General features: G+C 28.8%; 1 protein-coding gene across 1 annotated transcript in view; it reads left to right on the top strand.

Annotated features, from left to right (window-relative positions):
• The window catches only part of LOC142334386 (putative ATP-dependent RNA helicase DDX23), an 85,428-nt gene extending 68,716 nt beyond the window's left edge, over window positions 1-16,712 (top strand). The window contains exons 11-15 of the mRNA XM_075382369.1: window positions 1,135-1,258; window positions 4,379-4,494; window positions 8,193-8,453; window positions 9,389-9,563; window positions 15,305-16,712. Of these exons, the coding sequence (XP_075238484.1) occupies window positions 1,135-1,258; window positions 4,379-4,494; window positions 8,193-8,453; window positions 9,389-9,563; window positions 15,305-15,531 (903 nt within the window). The 3' untranslated portion in view covers window positions 15,532-16,712. The remainder of the gene's footprint in view (window positions 1-1,134; window positions 1,259-4,378; window positions 4,495-8,192; window positions 8,454-9,388; window positions 9,564-15,304) is intronic.
• The last annotated feature ends 283 nt before the right edge of the window (window positions 16,713-16,995 follow it).

Genomic DNA, 16,995 nt, shown 5'->3' with positions numbered 1-16,995 from the left:
TTAGTACTAACATTTATAGTAATTTTAGCACAATTTGTGATGGTTTTACTTTTATCTTGTTTTGAAACAATTATACAATTATTATTAAAAACAATTATTATTATTAGAAACAATTATTATTAGTGATTTTATTATAGATAAATAATTACAGAAAAATTTACATAAAATAGTCAGACTTTGTTGTTGAAATTATTTCTGCTTTGCAGTTTGCTATATTAACAGGAATCATCCTGTGATTCTGGCAAAGTTTATCAATCAGATAATTATTACAAATCTATACGCATCACAAATTTTGTAATAATAATAATTTGTAGAAATAAACATTTTTACACAACTTGAAGGTTAAATTTTATGCAATTCTTAACTTTTCTATTATTGTACATTGTTATTAAAATACGTGATAATAGGAGCTGGAAAAGATTTCATTTGCTTTCAAATTAGGTTTCTTTAATTTTCAGTTTAAAATTTTTTAATTGAATTTAATAAATCATCAATGTCTGAAATAATTAAATATATTAGGTAAAGAAAACTGTTAAAATGTGATTAATCTAGTCAATATAACATTTAAATTGTAATAATATACAAAATAAACATATTAACAAAAATATTCAGTATTAACATGTTTTATATAAAAAAAAACCTTGAAATTAGTATGATATTTAAAGCAGTTTTTAACAACTATTCATTTGTCATAGGTAAATGTTGGCTTCTTATTGTTGTAGACAATTGTGTAAGTGATTATTTTCTCCAAGATTAAAAAACTGTTATTACTTTTTTTATCAATATTTTAATAAATTTTTGTATTTTCTCCCTAGTTTTTAAGAAAAACAAATCAAATTAATTGCATTGAAACATGTTATGTTTTATTCTAATCATTCTTTATTACTAATCTTTTTTTATTTAACATAATTAAATACAAGTTTTAAAGCATCCATTGATGATAAGACAAAGTCAGTTAATCATATCTGCACAAAAGTTAGTTTGAGTAGAACAGAACTTAACTAAAACCCTGATGTTACAATTTACAGTTACATATAATGAACTCTTGTAATTCAAGCATAGTATATTTTGAGATTGTACTATATTAGATTTAGTAAATATTTAGTTAAGTGTGTGTCATTTTGTTCTTAACAGATTGTAATAGCTACACCTGGTCGTCTTATTGATGTCCTTGAAAACAGATATCTAGTCTTAAACCAGTGTACATACATAGTTTTGGATGAAGCTGATCGTATGATAGATATGGGTTTTGAGCCAGGTAAGTAATTAGTTCAAAGTATATTTACTGATTTCTGTGATAAAATGTGGTTTAATAATAAAATATAAAAGTATACATATCTAGGTATACACAAATAAATATGTACAAAGCTAAATGGATTTATATTCGTAGAGCTTTGTATATATTTATGAATAAAATGTCAAGTTTATAGTAAGAGTGTATTTTTCAATAATTGACAATAATTCTGCTTATCATTTGTTAGCACCAATTTCCATTTATAATATGAACATCATTTAAAGGTATCTCAGTGGCTTTTTTTGAAGGTATCATCATAATGAACTCTACTTTTTTGCTTGAATTATACATGAAATAAAGTACAGTAAACCTGTATTAACCATAGAGGATAAGTTCTAGCAATTTACCATAAATTATGAAATTATAGTGTAGTATAATGAAATGGTTGCATCAGTTTATGATGTAGTAAAATCCTAGGTAATGAAATATCAGTATACATATTGAGTTTGATTTACAGTATTACCAATACCATAGATTAAGAAGAGAGTAGATGTTACAACACCATAGATAAGGAATTATTGCCATACTTTCTGCATGTTAGAAATGAAGGATTTAATGCTAACATTATTTAGAATAGTTTAAAATTGAAACCACTCATGTCCTAAAAAGTAAACTTTATACCAGAGCATAAAAACTGTTTATTTATATTTGTATTCTGTATTCTTTATATATGATTGAATCTAAAGTTACTAAGTAGCTCATAAAATGATTTTGAATATGAAAAATGTTAATGATCTTTTTTGAATAAGAATTTATTTATTGGATATGTGTCATTTTATTTTATTTTTAATAAATTAGTTACAACAGAATTTAGGATGTAAAAAAAAGTAATGTAATAGTTACATAAAAAAAGTATTCACTTATATTTTATGTATATTTACTATTTAATAAAAAAAAAAAAAAATACTAGGTAAATATCAAGTACAACACCGTTGAATTGTCTGTTGTTTGAGAAAAAGGTCAAAAATATATTTTTTTAAAAATTTTATTGCTATGTTTTCGTTCAAAACAAACCACTAAGTTGCAGTTTTTATTTTTTATGTAACTAGCGTATTTTAAAAAACTAGTTTCTACTTAACCTGTGGATCACTTTAACAACACTAGTTAGGTATAAGAAGTAATGAAGAACCTTTAAAACAAATTGTTGATGTAATATGTCAATGAAATGTGCACTTCAATAAGAAATCCCACGAGTTGTAAGGTGCGTTCAGTGACTAGGTTTTTACTGGCAAAAAATCTCAAACTAATTTAAATTCATCAGCAACTTTGTGAGGTGTATGGAGATGGAATAATGAGTGACGGTGGAGTGAGGCAGTGGTGCATTCAGTTTAAAAATGGCTGCACCAATGTTCATGATGAGGACCGCAGTGGTCGGCCTAGCCTTGTGACTGATGAACTGACGATGAAAATCAATGATAAAATTCGTGAAAATAGCTGCATTACAATTACGGAACTCTCGCTTTATTTCTCCCAAATTTCTTGAAGTTTACTGTATGAAATTGTATTGAGGAAACTTGGTTATGACAAGTTTTGTGCAAAATGGGTGCCAAAAATCTAAGGCAGCAGATTTCTACAGAGAAGGAATTGAAAAGCTTGTGCATTATTATAAGTACCTCAGTTTATTAAATAGTGACTATGTAAAAAAATAGTTTTAAGATTATCCTTTTCAAATGTTTATAATAAAAGTTCTTTTTTTATTTCAAAACATAAAGGACAGCCTCGTACCATATAAATAGAAGCATATAAAATAGAAATATGTATTTCATCAAGAAAGTAAAGAATTTATTTGTATTTCTTCAAAAATATAAGTAAACTCTTTACATATAACAGTAGTTTTAACTACATAGATAATTAGTCTTTGTTTTGCTTTTATAGTGTTCATTTTAAGTAAGCATACTTGTTATCTCACAAAATATTAGAAATGTTAAAATATACTTTTGTACAAAACTTCATTAAAGTTACAACCTGCGGTGTTGCTGGTATTATTTATTGTATTTAATTTATTGTATTTGTCATGTTTGGAATGCTTCATCTAATCTCTGAGCTTACACCAAGTATCTTATTGTTTAAAGCAGAATCTAGTTCCCACTATGTACTGAGTTACTATTGTTAACTTACTTCAGCCTGATTTTTATGGGTTAAATTATTTTATCAGTAAAATTTTGAATAAAATTATAATGCAATTTTTTTTTTATGTAGTTGCAAAATATAAGTTTATTTTCAACTATATAAAAAAAACACCAACTTATTAAAAAAAAAAAAAAACACTCAGAAAACAGTTTATTATACATATCTTTTAGCTACTTTTCTATATAGTTGCCATCCAAATTAAGGCACTTGTCATATCTGTAACACAAGTTTTTGAATACCCTAAACATAAAACTCTGCTGCCTATGAATTAAGCTGAACTCACCCTGTCATGTCGTTAGTTTTGTATTGCCCTTCTTGATCTCTTCAACATCTCGCAGTAAGTTTCAGCATTAATTTTCTTGCCTCTCCATAAAATCAACCAAATCAACACAGTGTTTTGAAATTGATAAAGAATTGAAAAATGTTGTTACTACCTGGCTTAATTCACAGATGTCAGGATTTTAATTCAAAAATGTTATTATAGATATGACAATTTGGATGGCAATTATGTAGAAAAGTAGCTAAAAATTAAAGCTATAAGGTGTGTATAGTAAATTGTTTTTTTTTATCAATTGATGATTTTTTAATAATAAATATGAAGTTACTTTCCAAATAGCCCTTGTCTTTCCAGTGTCACTTAATTGTACTGTAGAATAAACTTAGCTTAATTAAGAGAAGGGAAAAGTAGTTAGATTATTGAACAAATACAATACAGAAGAAATGTAAGAACAGGATGGTTAATTCTTGCATTATTTCAGTAAAACCCAGTGTACTGTATAACTTGAAAAGCTTGTAATTGTGTTTGTGGTTTGTATGAAGTAATTCTGAGTGCAGTGTAAAAATCTATTAAATTCTACTGTGTAACATTTCGACTGATCCTTGACAGATTTTCATTATTTTTATCTGCTTTATTCAACTCAAGTTAATGTTACATGGTAATTTTTTTTCTTGCAGATGTTCAGAAAATTTTAGATTATATGCCTGTGACAAATTTAAAGCCAGATACTGAAGATGCCGAAGATGAAGTAAAACTTTTAGCAAATTATAACTCAAAGAAAAAATATAGACAAGTGAGTGTTCATTTTAAACATATAAATAATTTTTTTATCCCTGCGTGTTTTATGAATTTCATTCATAAATATATGTGCGATTTTATGTTTAGATTCTGCTAGTTAGCATAGTAGTTAGTAATATTACTGATAAACATTTGTAAAATATTCTTATTGGAATATAATACTACATTCATAATTTCAAATCTTATTGAAAAAAAAATAGACTTAGATTATTCATATAAAAAATGAACTCAGCATTACTGAAAACTTAGCTGAGAAATACATTATTGAAAACTTAGCAAAATAATTTACAAATAATTATTGTGACTATCATTACTATGTCATCTCTACGTCATTGAAACAGTTAATAAATCAGCTAAATCAAAATTAGTTTGTTCAAACGATGTGTTGGTTTCTTAATCTGCTATTTCAGAAAGAACATAGTATCTTTAATCTTTTTTTTAAAATAAAATCATAAAATTCATTTTTTAATAATAGATATAATAGGCCCAACTGATTTAGAATAAATAATTGTTATGTGATCCAGAAGTAGCAGCATGTTATGATTTGCATTTCCTTGATCCTTGTTTTTATGATAGCTCATTAATCAACATAGCTGTCTGAGAATGATTGGCAAGGGATTATTGTTTCCATAATTAATGACAAAAGGATTCACTGACATCATTGCATTTCAGCAAGACGATGCTCCAGCACATTTTGCTTGGAATGTCTGTAGACGTCTCAATGAAATTTTTCCAATGGAGTTACTGGCTCCATTGCCTTGGCCAGCAAGAAGCCCTGATGTCACCATAACTGGCAATGCACTGTGGGATTTTGTAAAAGAAGAAATCTTCTTTTCAGTGTTGATATATCTGCGAAACTGCAGATATGTCAACAATGAGCAGCTCCAAGATGCTGTTCCATTAGCATTTGAACTAATCACCCCAATTTGCTGTTGTGGATGAAAAACTGGACATGAAGATGCACACTTTGCTTTGAGCATAGTGGAACCCACACAGACAGTTTAGATCCATAGAAGGTAAGCTACACCTATGCTAATAATTTCATAACTAGTGTGTAAAGGGACTTCCTGCTTACCTATAGAAAATTAGGATGAAGTAGAAGATGAAATAGCAATCCTGAAATCAGAGCTTATTATAAAAAAAGTAAGGATTTAAAAATTAAAATAAAATTGAAAGGATGATAAATAAGCTGCAAACAGAATCAATTAAATCTCTTAATTATGTTGATCATAGAGGTGGTGAAATTAAGTAATGATATTTAAGCAGTGGGATATGGCCAGAAGCGTTATTAAAACAATCCTCCAATCCTTATAAAGCATGATATAGTAAACTGCAATAAAGATCACAGGGCAATTTAATTTTGCATTCAGCAGAGATTCTTCTAATTCTGAACAGAAGAGTAATTCATTAAACAGGAGCAAATGTTATATGTTAGATGACCAATGTGGAAGATATACAAGGGTTGCAGATGGGCTAATAAGAATTGGTAAGAGGTATATAGAAAGAGACAGAGAAATAAGTGTAAGTTTGTTGATGTGATATGAAGATATACATCTATTAGTTGGGGCTGGAGGAAGGAAAATAAATTGTATTTGCTTTACAAATGACAAGGTTTTTTTTTTTAGATGGAGCACAGGATATTTAAAGAGATTTAAAAATTGTAAGAATATAGTATGAAAATGAACATTAATAAAGTAAAAGTAATTAAGGTAGGAGGCCAGATGCTAATCATTATATACTCAGAAGAAATAAAATTAGATAAGAACAAACAAAACAGTATATGTGCTATGGTGACAATGTTAACACAAAATCTCAAACGTGAATATAAAATAAACTCTAAAGTGGCAGTGGGTGTGAAAGCATTTAATAGAAAGAAACAGATATTATAGTAAAATAGAGTTAGACTTTAGGAAATGTATTGTGAAGTTCTATGTTCGGAGTGTACTTCTGTGTGGAAGTGAAACATAGACTCTAAGATAAAAGGAAAAAAAAAGGCTGAACACATTTAAAATGTAGGAAAACAGGAGTTTGGGTAGGATGGATTGGGAACACAAAACAGACATAGTGGAAAATGAAAAAGTGATGAGAAGAGTGAACAAAAATGGAAGCTTAATCACAAAATTCAGACAGGAAAGCTAATTAAGTTGAAAATTTTGTAAGAGGAAAAGGATTGACTAGAACAGTGATAGATCAGTTAAAAGCGTCAAAAAGAGAAGACTAAGATGAATGGATGGGGTAACATGTTGCAAGGGGGCTTACCTTAGGACAGATATCTAAGTAATATATTGTGTAGAAAATGTTTAAACAGTGGATTTTCATTATGGTTACAATTAGTGGTTATTTTTTACATAGTTTTTATTAAGCATTTTGTTTATTTTTTAGTTGATATTTTATTAATGTTCAGTAGTTATTTACTGTTGAAAATAATTTTAATAGTTAAAACCTTACTTCCTTATATTTTATAGAAGGATTTTCTTCAGATGATAATGCTAATATCATCTGATATAACATCATAAAAATGTAGTTTTACATTTGAAGACCATTTTTTTTTATAATTTAGCTTTTTTTTAATTAATTTTTAATGTTTTTTAATATTAAATTGATTTTTCTTACATCATTTTTGGAATTATTTTTGCCACTTAATATAATTTTTATTTCAGTACTCACACATAAGCCTCACAGTTTCCAAAGTCATTAAATATATTGAAAACCGGATAAAATATATTAGTCTATATTAGGTTCTTTTCAGTCATTCCAGAATGGATTTTCCATTGCCAGATTCCTGTTATCAGTTCTCTGAGCTTATTTTTTCTGAATCTTAATCTGTTTTTCTTAATTATTTGTAAAATCAGTTTCAGTCCAAAACTAGAGTTTCAGTAAATTTTTACATTAATATGTTACCTTAATATCAAATCTCTCATCATTTAGGACAGTATTGCTGTATGGTATACACATACTAACTATATTTTATCCATTTTAATTTTATGAATGTTCATATCTTCTCAACATAGATGACAGTATTCAAATTAAAGTGGTCAAAAGGGGGGAAACGTGAACCTTTAGCATACCAAAAAAGTACGTAACTAAAAGTAGAAATGTAAAATTTAATTTAAAACTTGTTTTATATTTTTGAATAACACATTAAATGAGGTTATTGTAATTAAATATTTATCTATTATAGATTAAACAAACAATACTTATAAATTTAGAATGTTATTTAAAATATTTCTTCTGTGATGTAGCATTTTAAAAGAGAATATATGATTTTTCGACCACTTGGGGGTTTAAGGAAATGTAAATTATGTTGCTGACTAATGTAGCATGATGACTTAATTGACTTAAAAATAAACTAAAACTCCAAAACAAATCGTAATTGTACTATTCACTATGTACTTATTCAATTGTAATAAAAACACAGATGTCAACAAATCAGAAAATAATTTCAAACATTAAATGTGATTAATGAATAACACACTCAAGCTATATACTTATCCAAAAACAGAGTGAAAAAGTTTAAATTCAAAAAAATCTTGTTAACCTAATCTTGTTTTTAGAAAATATTTTTCATGTTAGAATAATCAATATGTTTGTTGAGTTGAAAAATTTATTTATAATTTCCAACCTTGTTTTGTATGTCATTCATTACTATTACACTTATATTCATTATTCACTAATCCATTTTATTTGTTTTAGACTGTCATGTTTACAGCTACTATGCCACCTGCTGTTGAAAGGCTTGCTAGAACTTATTTACGTCGTCCTGCTGTTGTGTATATTGGTTCCATTGGAAAACCAACTGAACGAACTGAACAAATTGTGTACATGGTAACAGAACAGGATAAACGTCGTAAATTGATGGAGATATTGAGTCGTGGTGTCGAACCACCTGTTATTATATTTGTCAACCAAAAGAAAGGAGCTGATGTTCTTGCTAGAGGTCTTGAAAAGCTTGGTGTAAGTATTTATGTACATTTTAATTCAAGTTTTATAGGTAATGGTTGAGAATTTAATTAGCATAAACAAAATAAGATGTAGTTGTAGATGTAAGTTATTATTTAGCCTTTTTGCTACTAATTTATTTCATCTATGATGATGGGATTTCAATTTTAGGAATTCCATAGATGTGTATGAAAGGTAAGACTCATCCACCATAATAGTACTGAAATCCATTGAATAAGATCAGATTTCCAAAAAGTCTCAATTTTTACTTAAGTAATTATCCCTTAATCATCATAGTCATTTGCTAGCACATCTTTGTTAACCAAAACAATAACATTTGCAATTATTATTTTTTAAAAAAGTAAGCCAAATTAATTTCATTTGAATTTATTTCAGAAAAATTTGTTTTGATCCTTTTCATCTTTCCTCTTAATAAGTTTATTATTGTTGTCCAAAGTTGATTATTAAGCTCTGTTCTAATTTTATTTTATTTTTTCTGTTATGACAAGAATATGTAAGTAAGGAAAGTGAGATTCACATACTTAAATGTAGAAGATGAGATGAATGAAATGATAGATTAAATACATCAGACTGTGACTAGGAATTGTGAGCTCAGCTAATTTTCAGTCAAAATGTCTTCTGCATAGAAACTAATTCACCCTTTTTTATGATCACAGTTGTATCCAATTCATAATTCTTTTAATAAAGTGTAATCTTCGTTTGTAAACATTCTTATACATTTTTGTACTTCTTATATACGAAAAAAATTCATCCTATTCTGTATATTTACGTAGCATTATTGTTACTGGAGTTTATAACTACATCTTAATATCTTACGTTCCGACATATATATATATATATTATTAGTATTTTATACAGATTGGTGAATTAGAATTATTTCATTGTTAATTGTTATATGTGTTAATATTAATCTTCTTTTTTTTTTTAAGTATAATGCATGTACACTTCATGGAGGTAAAGGTCAAGAACAGAGAGAGTATGCTCTTGCTAGTCTTAAATCAGGCTCTAAGGATATCTTGGTAGCAACAGATGTCGCTGGTCGTGGTATTGATATTAAGGATGTATCTATGGTCATAAACTATGACATGGCAAAGACTATAGAAGGTAAGTTTTCATTTATTGCTCACTTATTTAACACTTAAATGATTAAGTAATGAGTTAATGTGACAGCAGAACATCTTTGTTATTTATAAAAGGATTTGTTGTTCTCAATCTACAACTGTATTTGCATTTGAATTTCAAATCAATACCTTATTCAGTTAAAATTTTATAAAAAATTTTTATGAAAAAAAAATTCTGTTAACTTATTCTAAATGTAAGTAAACGATTGATTACTTTTTCTACACAAAGTAAATAAAGCTTGATTTTCGAAGTTTATATTGCTTGATAATCGAAGTTTATAGTGCTATTGAGAAGAAATATTTAACATAAATTACTAATGAATATTAGACGATCAAATAAATTACTTAGCTTAACAGAATTAAATTTATTATTTCATTAATAACATAACAAAAGTTTAACATTTATAGGTTATAAAAAAGTTCTGCTGTAAAAAGACATATCCATTATAGCTTAGTGTTAATTTATTAGTTGCGGAAAGCAATTCATGTCTAAATAGGAGCATTGGAAATGATTACACATGAAGAAAATCTATCTTTTAACTGTGGTTTCTATTTATATTTATATTTTCTTCATTTGGTGAAGAAAATATTTTTATTCAATAAAAATATTTTATAATTTATTCAAGTTTGGTGAATTTTAGTTGATCAAAATTTATTAACAATTTATATTGATTCACATTAATTTACAGTAAAAGTTTTTTCAGCATGTCCCAGGATTAGGAATCAATTGTTCCTGTTACCTTGTTGTTCATTAAAGTTTAATAACTAAAGAACGTTGATAACACAATCATTCAATTCCAGTTGAAACCACATTCACTTTCAACTGAACTTAAACCTGCAACATCATTGTTGTCTGGAACTATAATGGTTAATACTAACATGCTAATATTTATTATTACAAAAATGTCATTTTTTTTGTCTTCAGTTATTTGACTAGTTTGATGCAGCTCTCCAAGATTCCCTATGCTAGTCGTTTCATTTCGATATAATCCTGATATCCTACATCCCTAACAATTTGTTTTACATATTCCAAACGTTGCCTGTCTGCACAATTTTTTCCTTCTACCTGTCCCTCCAATATTAAAGCAACTATTCCAGGATGCTTTAATGTGTGGCCTATAAATCTGTCACTTCTTTTAACTATATTTTTCCAAATGCTTCTTTCTTCATCAATTTGCTGCAACACCGCTTCATTTATCACTTTATCCACTCATCTAATTTTTAACATTCTCCTATAGCACCACATTTCAAAAACTTGTAATCTTTTCTTCTCAGGTACTCTGATCGTCCAAGTTTCACTTCCATATAAAGCTATGCTCCAAACTTATACTTTCAAAAATGTGTTCCTGACATTTAAATTCAATTTTGATGTAAACAAATTATATTTCTGACTGAAGGTTCATTTCGCCTGTGCTATTCGGCATTTTATATCGCTCCTGCTTCGTCCATCTTTAGTAATTCTGCTTCCCAAGTAACAAAATCTTATAATAATCTTATAATCTTTTCTCTTCCTTTTTACATTCAGTGGTCCATCTTCGTTATTTCTACTACATTTCATTACTTTCATTTTGTTCTTATTTATTTTCATGCGGTAGTTCTTGCGTAGGACTTCATCCATACAATTCATTGTTCCTTCTAAATCTTTTTTACTCTCAGCTATAATTACTATATTATCAGCAAATCGTAGCATCTTTATCTTTTCATGTTGTACTGTTACTCCGGATCTAAGTTGTTCTTTAACATCATTAACTGCTGGTTCTATGTAAACATTAAAAAGTAATGGGGATAGCGAACATCCTTGTCGGTCTCCCTTTCTTATTACGGCTTATGTTCTTCAATTACTACTGTTGCTGTTTGGTTCCTGTAAATGTTAGCAATCATTCTTCTATCTCTATACTTGAATCCTAAACTTTTTAAAATACTGAACATTTTATTCATCTACAGCATCAGATGCCTTTTCTAAGCATATAAATGCCCTTTAATCTTCCTTCTACTATTAATCTGAGTGCTAAAATTGCTTCCCTTGTCCCTATAATTTTCCTGAAACAAAATTGGTCTTCTCCTAACACTTCTTCTATTCTCCTCTCAATTCTTCCATACAGAATTTTAGTTAAGATTTTTGAAGTCTAGTTAAGCTAATTGTTCTGTATTCTTCACATTTATCTGCTCCTGCTTTCTTTGGTATCATGACTACAACACTCTTTTTGAAGTCTGACGGAACTTACCCTTTTGCATAAATATTACACACCAGTTTGTATAATCTATCAATCGCTTCCTCACCTGCACTGCACAGTAATTCTACAGGTATTCCGTTTATTCCAGGAGCCTTTCTGCCATTCAAATCTTTTAATGCTCTCTTAAATTCAGATCTCAGAATTGTTTCTCCCCTTCCATCCTCTTCGACTTCCTCTTTAACACCATTTTCTAATTCATTTCCTCCATATTACACTTAAATATATTCCACCTACCTATTGACTTTGCCTTTCGTATTATAAATCTGTATACCATCTTTATTTAACACATTATTAGATTTTAATTTACGTACCCCAAAATTTTCCTTAACTTTCCTGTATGCTCCATCTATTTTACCAATGTTCATTTCTCTTTCCAATTCTGAACACTTTTCTTTAATCCACTCTTCTTTTGCTAGTTTGCACTTCCTGTTTATAGCATTTCTTAATTGTCGATAGTGCCTTTTACTTTCTTCATCACTAGCATTCTTATATTTTATACGTTCATCCTTCAGCTGCAATATATCATCTGAAATCCAAGGTTTTCTACCACTTCTCTTTGTTCCACCTAAATTCGCTTCTGCTGATTTAAGAATTTCCTTTTTAACATTCTCCCATTCTTCTTCTACATTTTCTACCTTATCTTTTGTACTCAGACCTCTTGCGATGTCCTCCTCAAAAATCTTCTTTACCTCCTCTAAATTCCACCGATTCATCTGACACCTTTTCTTCAGGTTTTTAAACCCCAATCTACATTCATTATCATTAAATTATGGTCGCTGTCAATGTCTGCTCCAGGGTAAATTTTGCAGTCGACAAGTTGATTTCTAAATCTTTGCTTAATAATGATATAAGCTATCTGATATCTTGAAGTATCACCTGACGTTTTCCATGTGTATATTCTTCTATTATGATTCTTAAACTGTTTGTAGACAATTACTAAATTATACTTCGTGCAAAACTCTATAAGTCAGTACCCTCTTTCATTCCTTTTGCCCAGCCCTTATTCACCCACTATATTTGCTTCCTTGCCTTTTCCAGCGCTTGCATTCCAATATCCAACTATTATTAAATGTTCATCCCCTTTTATGTGTTTAATTGCTTCATCAATTTCTTTGTATACACACTCTACCTCATCATCATCATGGGCGCTTGTAGGCATATAGATGTTAACAATTGTTGTCGGTTTAGGTTTCGATTTTATCCTTATTACAATGATTCTATCGCTATGCATTTTTAAATACTTTACTCTCTTCCCTCTCTTCTTGTACATTACGAAACCTACTCCTGCCTCCCCATTATTTGAAGCTAAGTTAATTATTCTAAAATCACCTGACCAAAGCCGTTTTCCTCTTCCCACCAAACCTCACTAATTCCTACAACAAAATGTAATTATGATTTCCACTGAATTTGTTTCAAATTTAATGAACAAAGGAAAAACCTGTTTTACAAAGGAAAATTTAATGTACAAAATGTTATTAGCTGTTTTTACTCAAAAGAGAAGCTGGCTTCCCGGTATATCATCATGGAAACCTTTTTCTTAATCCTTTTTTATTTAGTAATAAAGAAAGGAGGTATCTAGCAACTTTGATATGTAAGGATATTCTATTTGTATATGTTTATCCAAAGAAAGTTTTGAACTGCTGTGTAAATTTTAGTGAAAATTGGCTATACAATCTTCTTTCAAAAATGGGAACCAGATTCTTTACTTGCCTCTTTTTTACCTTCATGTCTTTTCTTGTTCATTAATAATTTATTTGAAAAATTATATGTTTTAATCTTGAGAATTCTGCATGGTATGTTTTTTGACAGAGTTCATCTTTTTCCTATCGAGTAGCAACACTATAATGTATATCAATATTTTCAGACATAGTAATGACATAGTTCAAATTTGGCAGCCAAGTAATTAGGACATATTTTATTGTTTTTTTGTTTTTTTTAAATGATGGAAAAAAGAATAAAATGTTAGGCATTAAAAATGAAAAGTGTATCAAAGTGTTTGTCACAAAATGGTGAAGATGTTACAGAAGGCTTTCAGTGAAGATGTTTATTCCATTACCAAGGATTTATGAAAGGTACTAAAAGTTTCAAGAAATCTATGAAGACAACAAAAAGGTCTCACTTTGTAACACTTTAACTAAAGATAAAATATTGGCAAAATAAAAGACACTGTGACTAATAACCATTGAATCACTCTTTTGATATGAAACTAATAACAGAAAAATTTGTTCCAAAACTGTTAAATTTTCAGCATAAGTAACATCACAAAAACATTACAGAACAATTATTAACTAACATCACTGTTGACTCTGTATTACTTAAAAGTATCATAACTGGTTACAAAACATCATTACAAGAAATCTATGAAGACAACAAAAAGGTCTCACTTTGTAACACTTTAACTAAAGATAAAATATTGGCAAAATAAAAGACACTGTGACTAATAACCATTGAATCACTCTTTTGATATGAAACTAATAACAGAAAAATTTGTTCCAAAACTGTTAAATTTTCAGCATAAGTAACATCACAAAAACATTACAGAACAATTATTAACTAACATCACTGTTGACTCTGTATTACTTAAAAGTATCATAACTGGTTACAAAACATGGGTGCATGGTTATGATATTGAAACAAAAGTAGACTTTTGTTTCAGTATCATAACTATCCCAATGGAAGCTTCCTGAAAACCAAGATTAAAAAAAATGCCAAATTCAATAAAATGTTATAAGGTTCTCCTTACTGTTTTTTAATAGCATCATCTATTATGAATTCTTACTAACACTTGTATGGTCAAAAAACAGAATCACAACCAGTTTTATGCTGTTTACATGATACAGTCTGAAGAAAATGATCACAGATGTGGTAGATTTGTGGATTTTACACCATGATAATGCACACACTTCACTATTATATCAAGATTATCTAACCAGAAAAACACCATACTGATCTTGCAGTCTCCGTATATTTCAGATGTGGCACCCTGAAACTTTTTCTTGTTCCCACTGATTAAGGGCAACAATTTGTGATAATAGATAATACAAAAAAAAAATCATTAAGCAACCCAAAAAATACTTTCCACAGATGTTTTGAGGATTGGAAGAAACTTTAGCATTAAGTGTGTCTGGGTAACTACTTCAGTATAGAAGTATAAGTAAATTAATTTTGATAGAAATTAAAATTTTCATTATTTTTTCATTACACCTCATTGAATATGACAAAATTATTCAAAATTAAATTATCTATATAGATTTTCTTCCCTTTCTTTATCTTCTTTGAGTAGAACAGTGGATTGTCCAAATTAAATTTGTGTTGTGCTTTATTTGGTTGATAACAGTACACTTCCTCGAAAATTGAAAAATAACACACACAAGTGTGCAGGCTTGCATGCATTATTTTATATCACATATTTGCCTGTAACATTTATTATAAATAAAGTCATGAAATCAGTCTTTAGCTGCATATTCTAAATTAATGTTTTATTTTTCAGATTACACGCATAGAATTGGTCGTACTGGCCGTGCTGGAAAACATGGTATAGCTATATCATTTTTGACTAAAGAGGATTCTTGTTTGTTCTATGATTTAAAGCAAACCATTTTAGGAAGTCCAATATCAACATGCCCTCCAGAACTTCTTAATCATCCAGATGCACAACACAAACCCGGAACTGTACTAGTTGCTAAGAAAAGACGGGAAGAAAAAATATTTGCTTAGAATAGATAATATAACCTTGTTTATTGTTAAAATTCTGGTTAATTATATGATTTAAAACTTTGTTCATATCATACAAATATAACAGTATATATGAACTCATGAGATGTCATAATTTCATTCATCAGGATTAATTTTCAGTTTATGTGAGTAAAACAAAGTTAGTACTGTCAGCATAATAATAAATATGATTTTACCTCAAATTCAATAATTTGTTTTTACTTAATAATAAAACATATCTAATATTAAGTCTTACTTAACATATCTATTATTAAGTAAGGTCATCAAAAAAGGTTGCAGCAGTTTGAAAAAATCATCAGAAACTACTAGAGATGAGATAATAAAATGAGTATTCAGTTCTGTTGGTCACTCTGCAAACATCCAGACAATAATTGACTTCTGCCCAGGTCTATTGGATCATCACAGGCGTAACTGTGGCGGTGATTCATTGTCTTAAATGTTATACATCCCTGATTTTTTCACTGTAGGCAATGTTTTTAATGTATCCCCATAGAAAAAGGTCTAGAGGTTTCAAATCTGGGCTTCTCACAGGCCAAAACACAGGACTGGCCCCTTCCAATCCAGCAATTCGGGAATCTTTCTTTGGGAGTGCACTTAGGGATTTCGACTAAAGTGCGGGGGTGAACCATCTTGTTTAAATATTACTTTCTTGTTCAATTTGGTCAACTTGCGGGAAAACGTACAGTTGTAGCACATCTAAATAAACATTCTCTGTGCTGGCAGACTCATGAAATAAAGAATGGGCCAATCACATGATCCCACATGTTTATGTGATCCCAATCACATAAAACCGCACCACATGTTTATTTTTGGGAAATCTCTAACATACTCAATACTTTCATTGGATTGCTAAGATCCCCATATCCTACAATTACGTGGGTTCACAGGTTGTGTGAACCCACGTAATTGTAATCCTATGTAACATGCAATGTTACATTATCCTATGTAATTGCAATCCTATGTAACATGTCAGTGGTTGACTGACATGTTACATAGGGAGATGTGGTTTTTTTTTTAATGCTGCAGCACTTTTCGATGACCTTACTAGTTAAAATTGGAGCCACTATTGTAAAAATCTTAAAAATTATCTTAGGTTTCATTAAATAGTAATACATATAAATTAATTGCAGAGTGCTAATTTTAATAAATTACTTGATTTGTTATATGATTTTTAGTATAGTAATTTTATTTTTACAGTTAAGAATTAACCTTTAATTGAGATCATGTTAATTTTTCTGTGATTCTGCTTCAGAATTGCAGTATAGTTTATATTACATTCATATATTGTAAGTGAATGTGACATCCATGCTAGCAGTAATAGTTTTATTTATCAGTTAATGTAGATAACAAATTAGAAATAGCAGTAAAACTTTGTATAATATTTTCCAAATAAATTTGTTTTGACTATGAAATTTCTTGTTAAACCTGAATACTTTTCTTTAATTT

The sequence above is a fragment of the Lycorma delicatula genome, chromosome 1 (assembly GCF_047948215.1).
Source record: "Lycorma delicatula isolate Av1 chromosome 1, ASM4794821v1, whole genome shotgun sequence".
NCBI lineage: Eukaryota > Metazoa > Arthropoda > Insecta > Hemiptera > Fulgoridae > Lycorma > Lycorma delicatula.
This window is presented reverse-complemented; position numbering and strand designations above follow the sequence as displayed.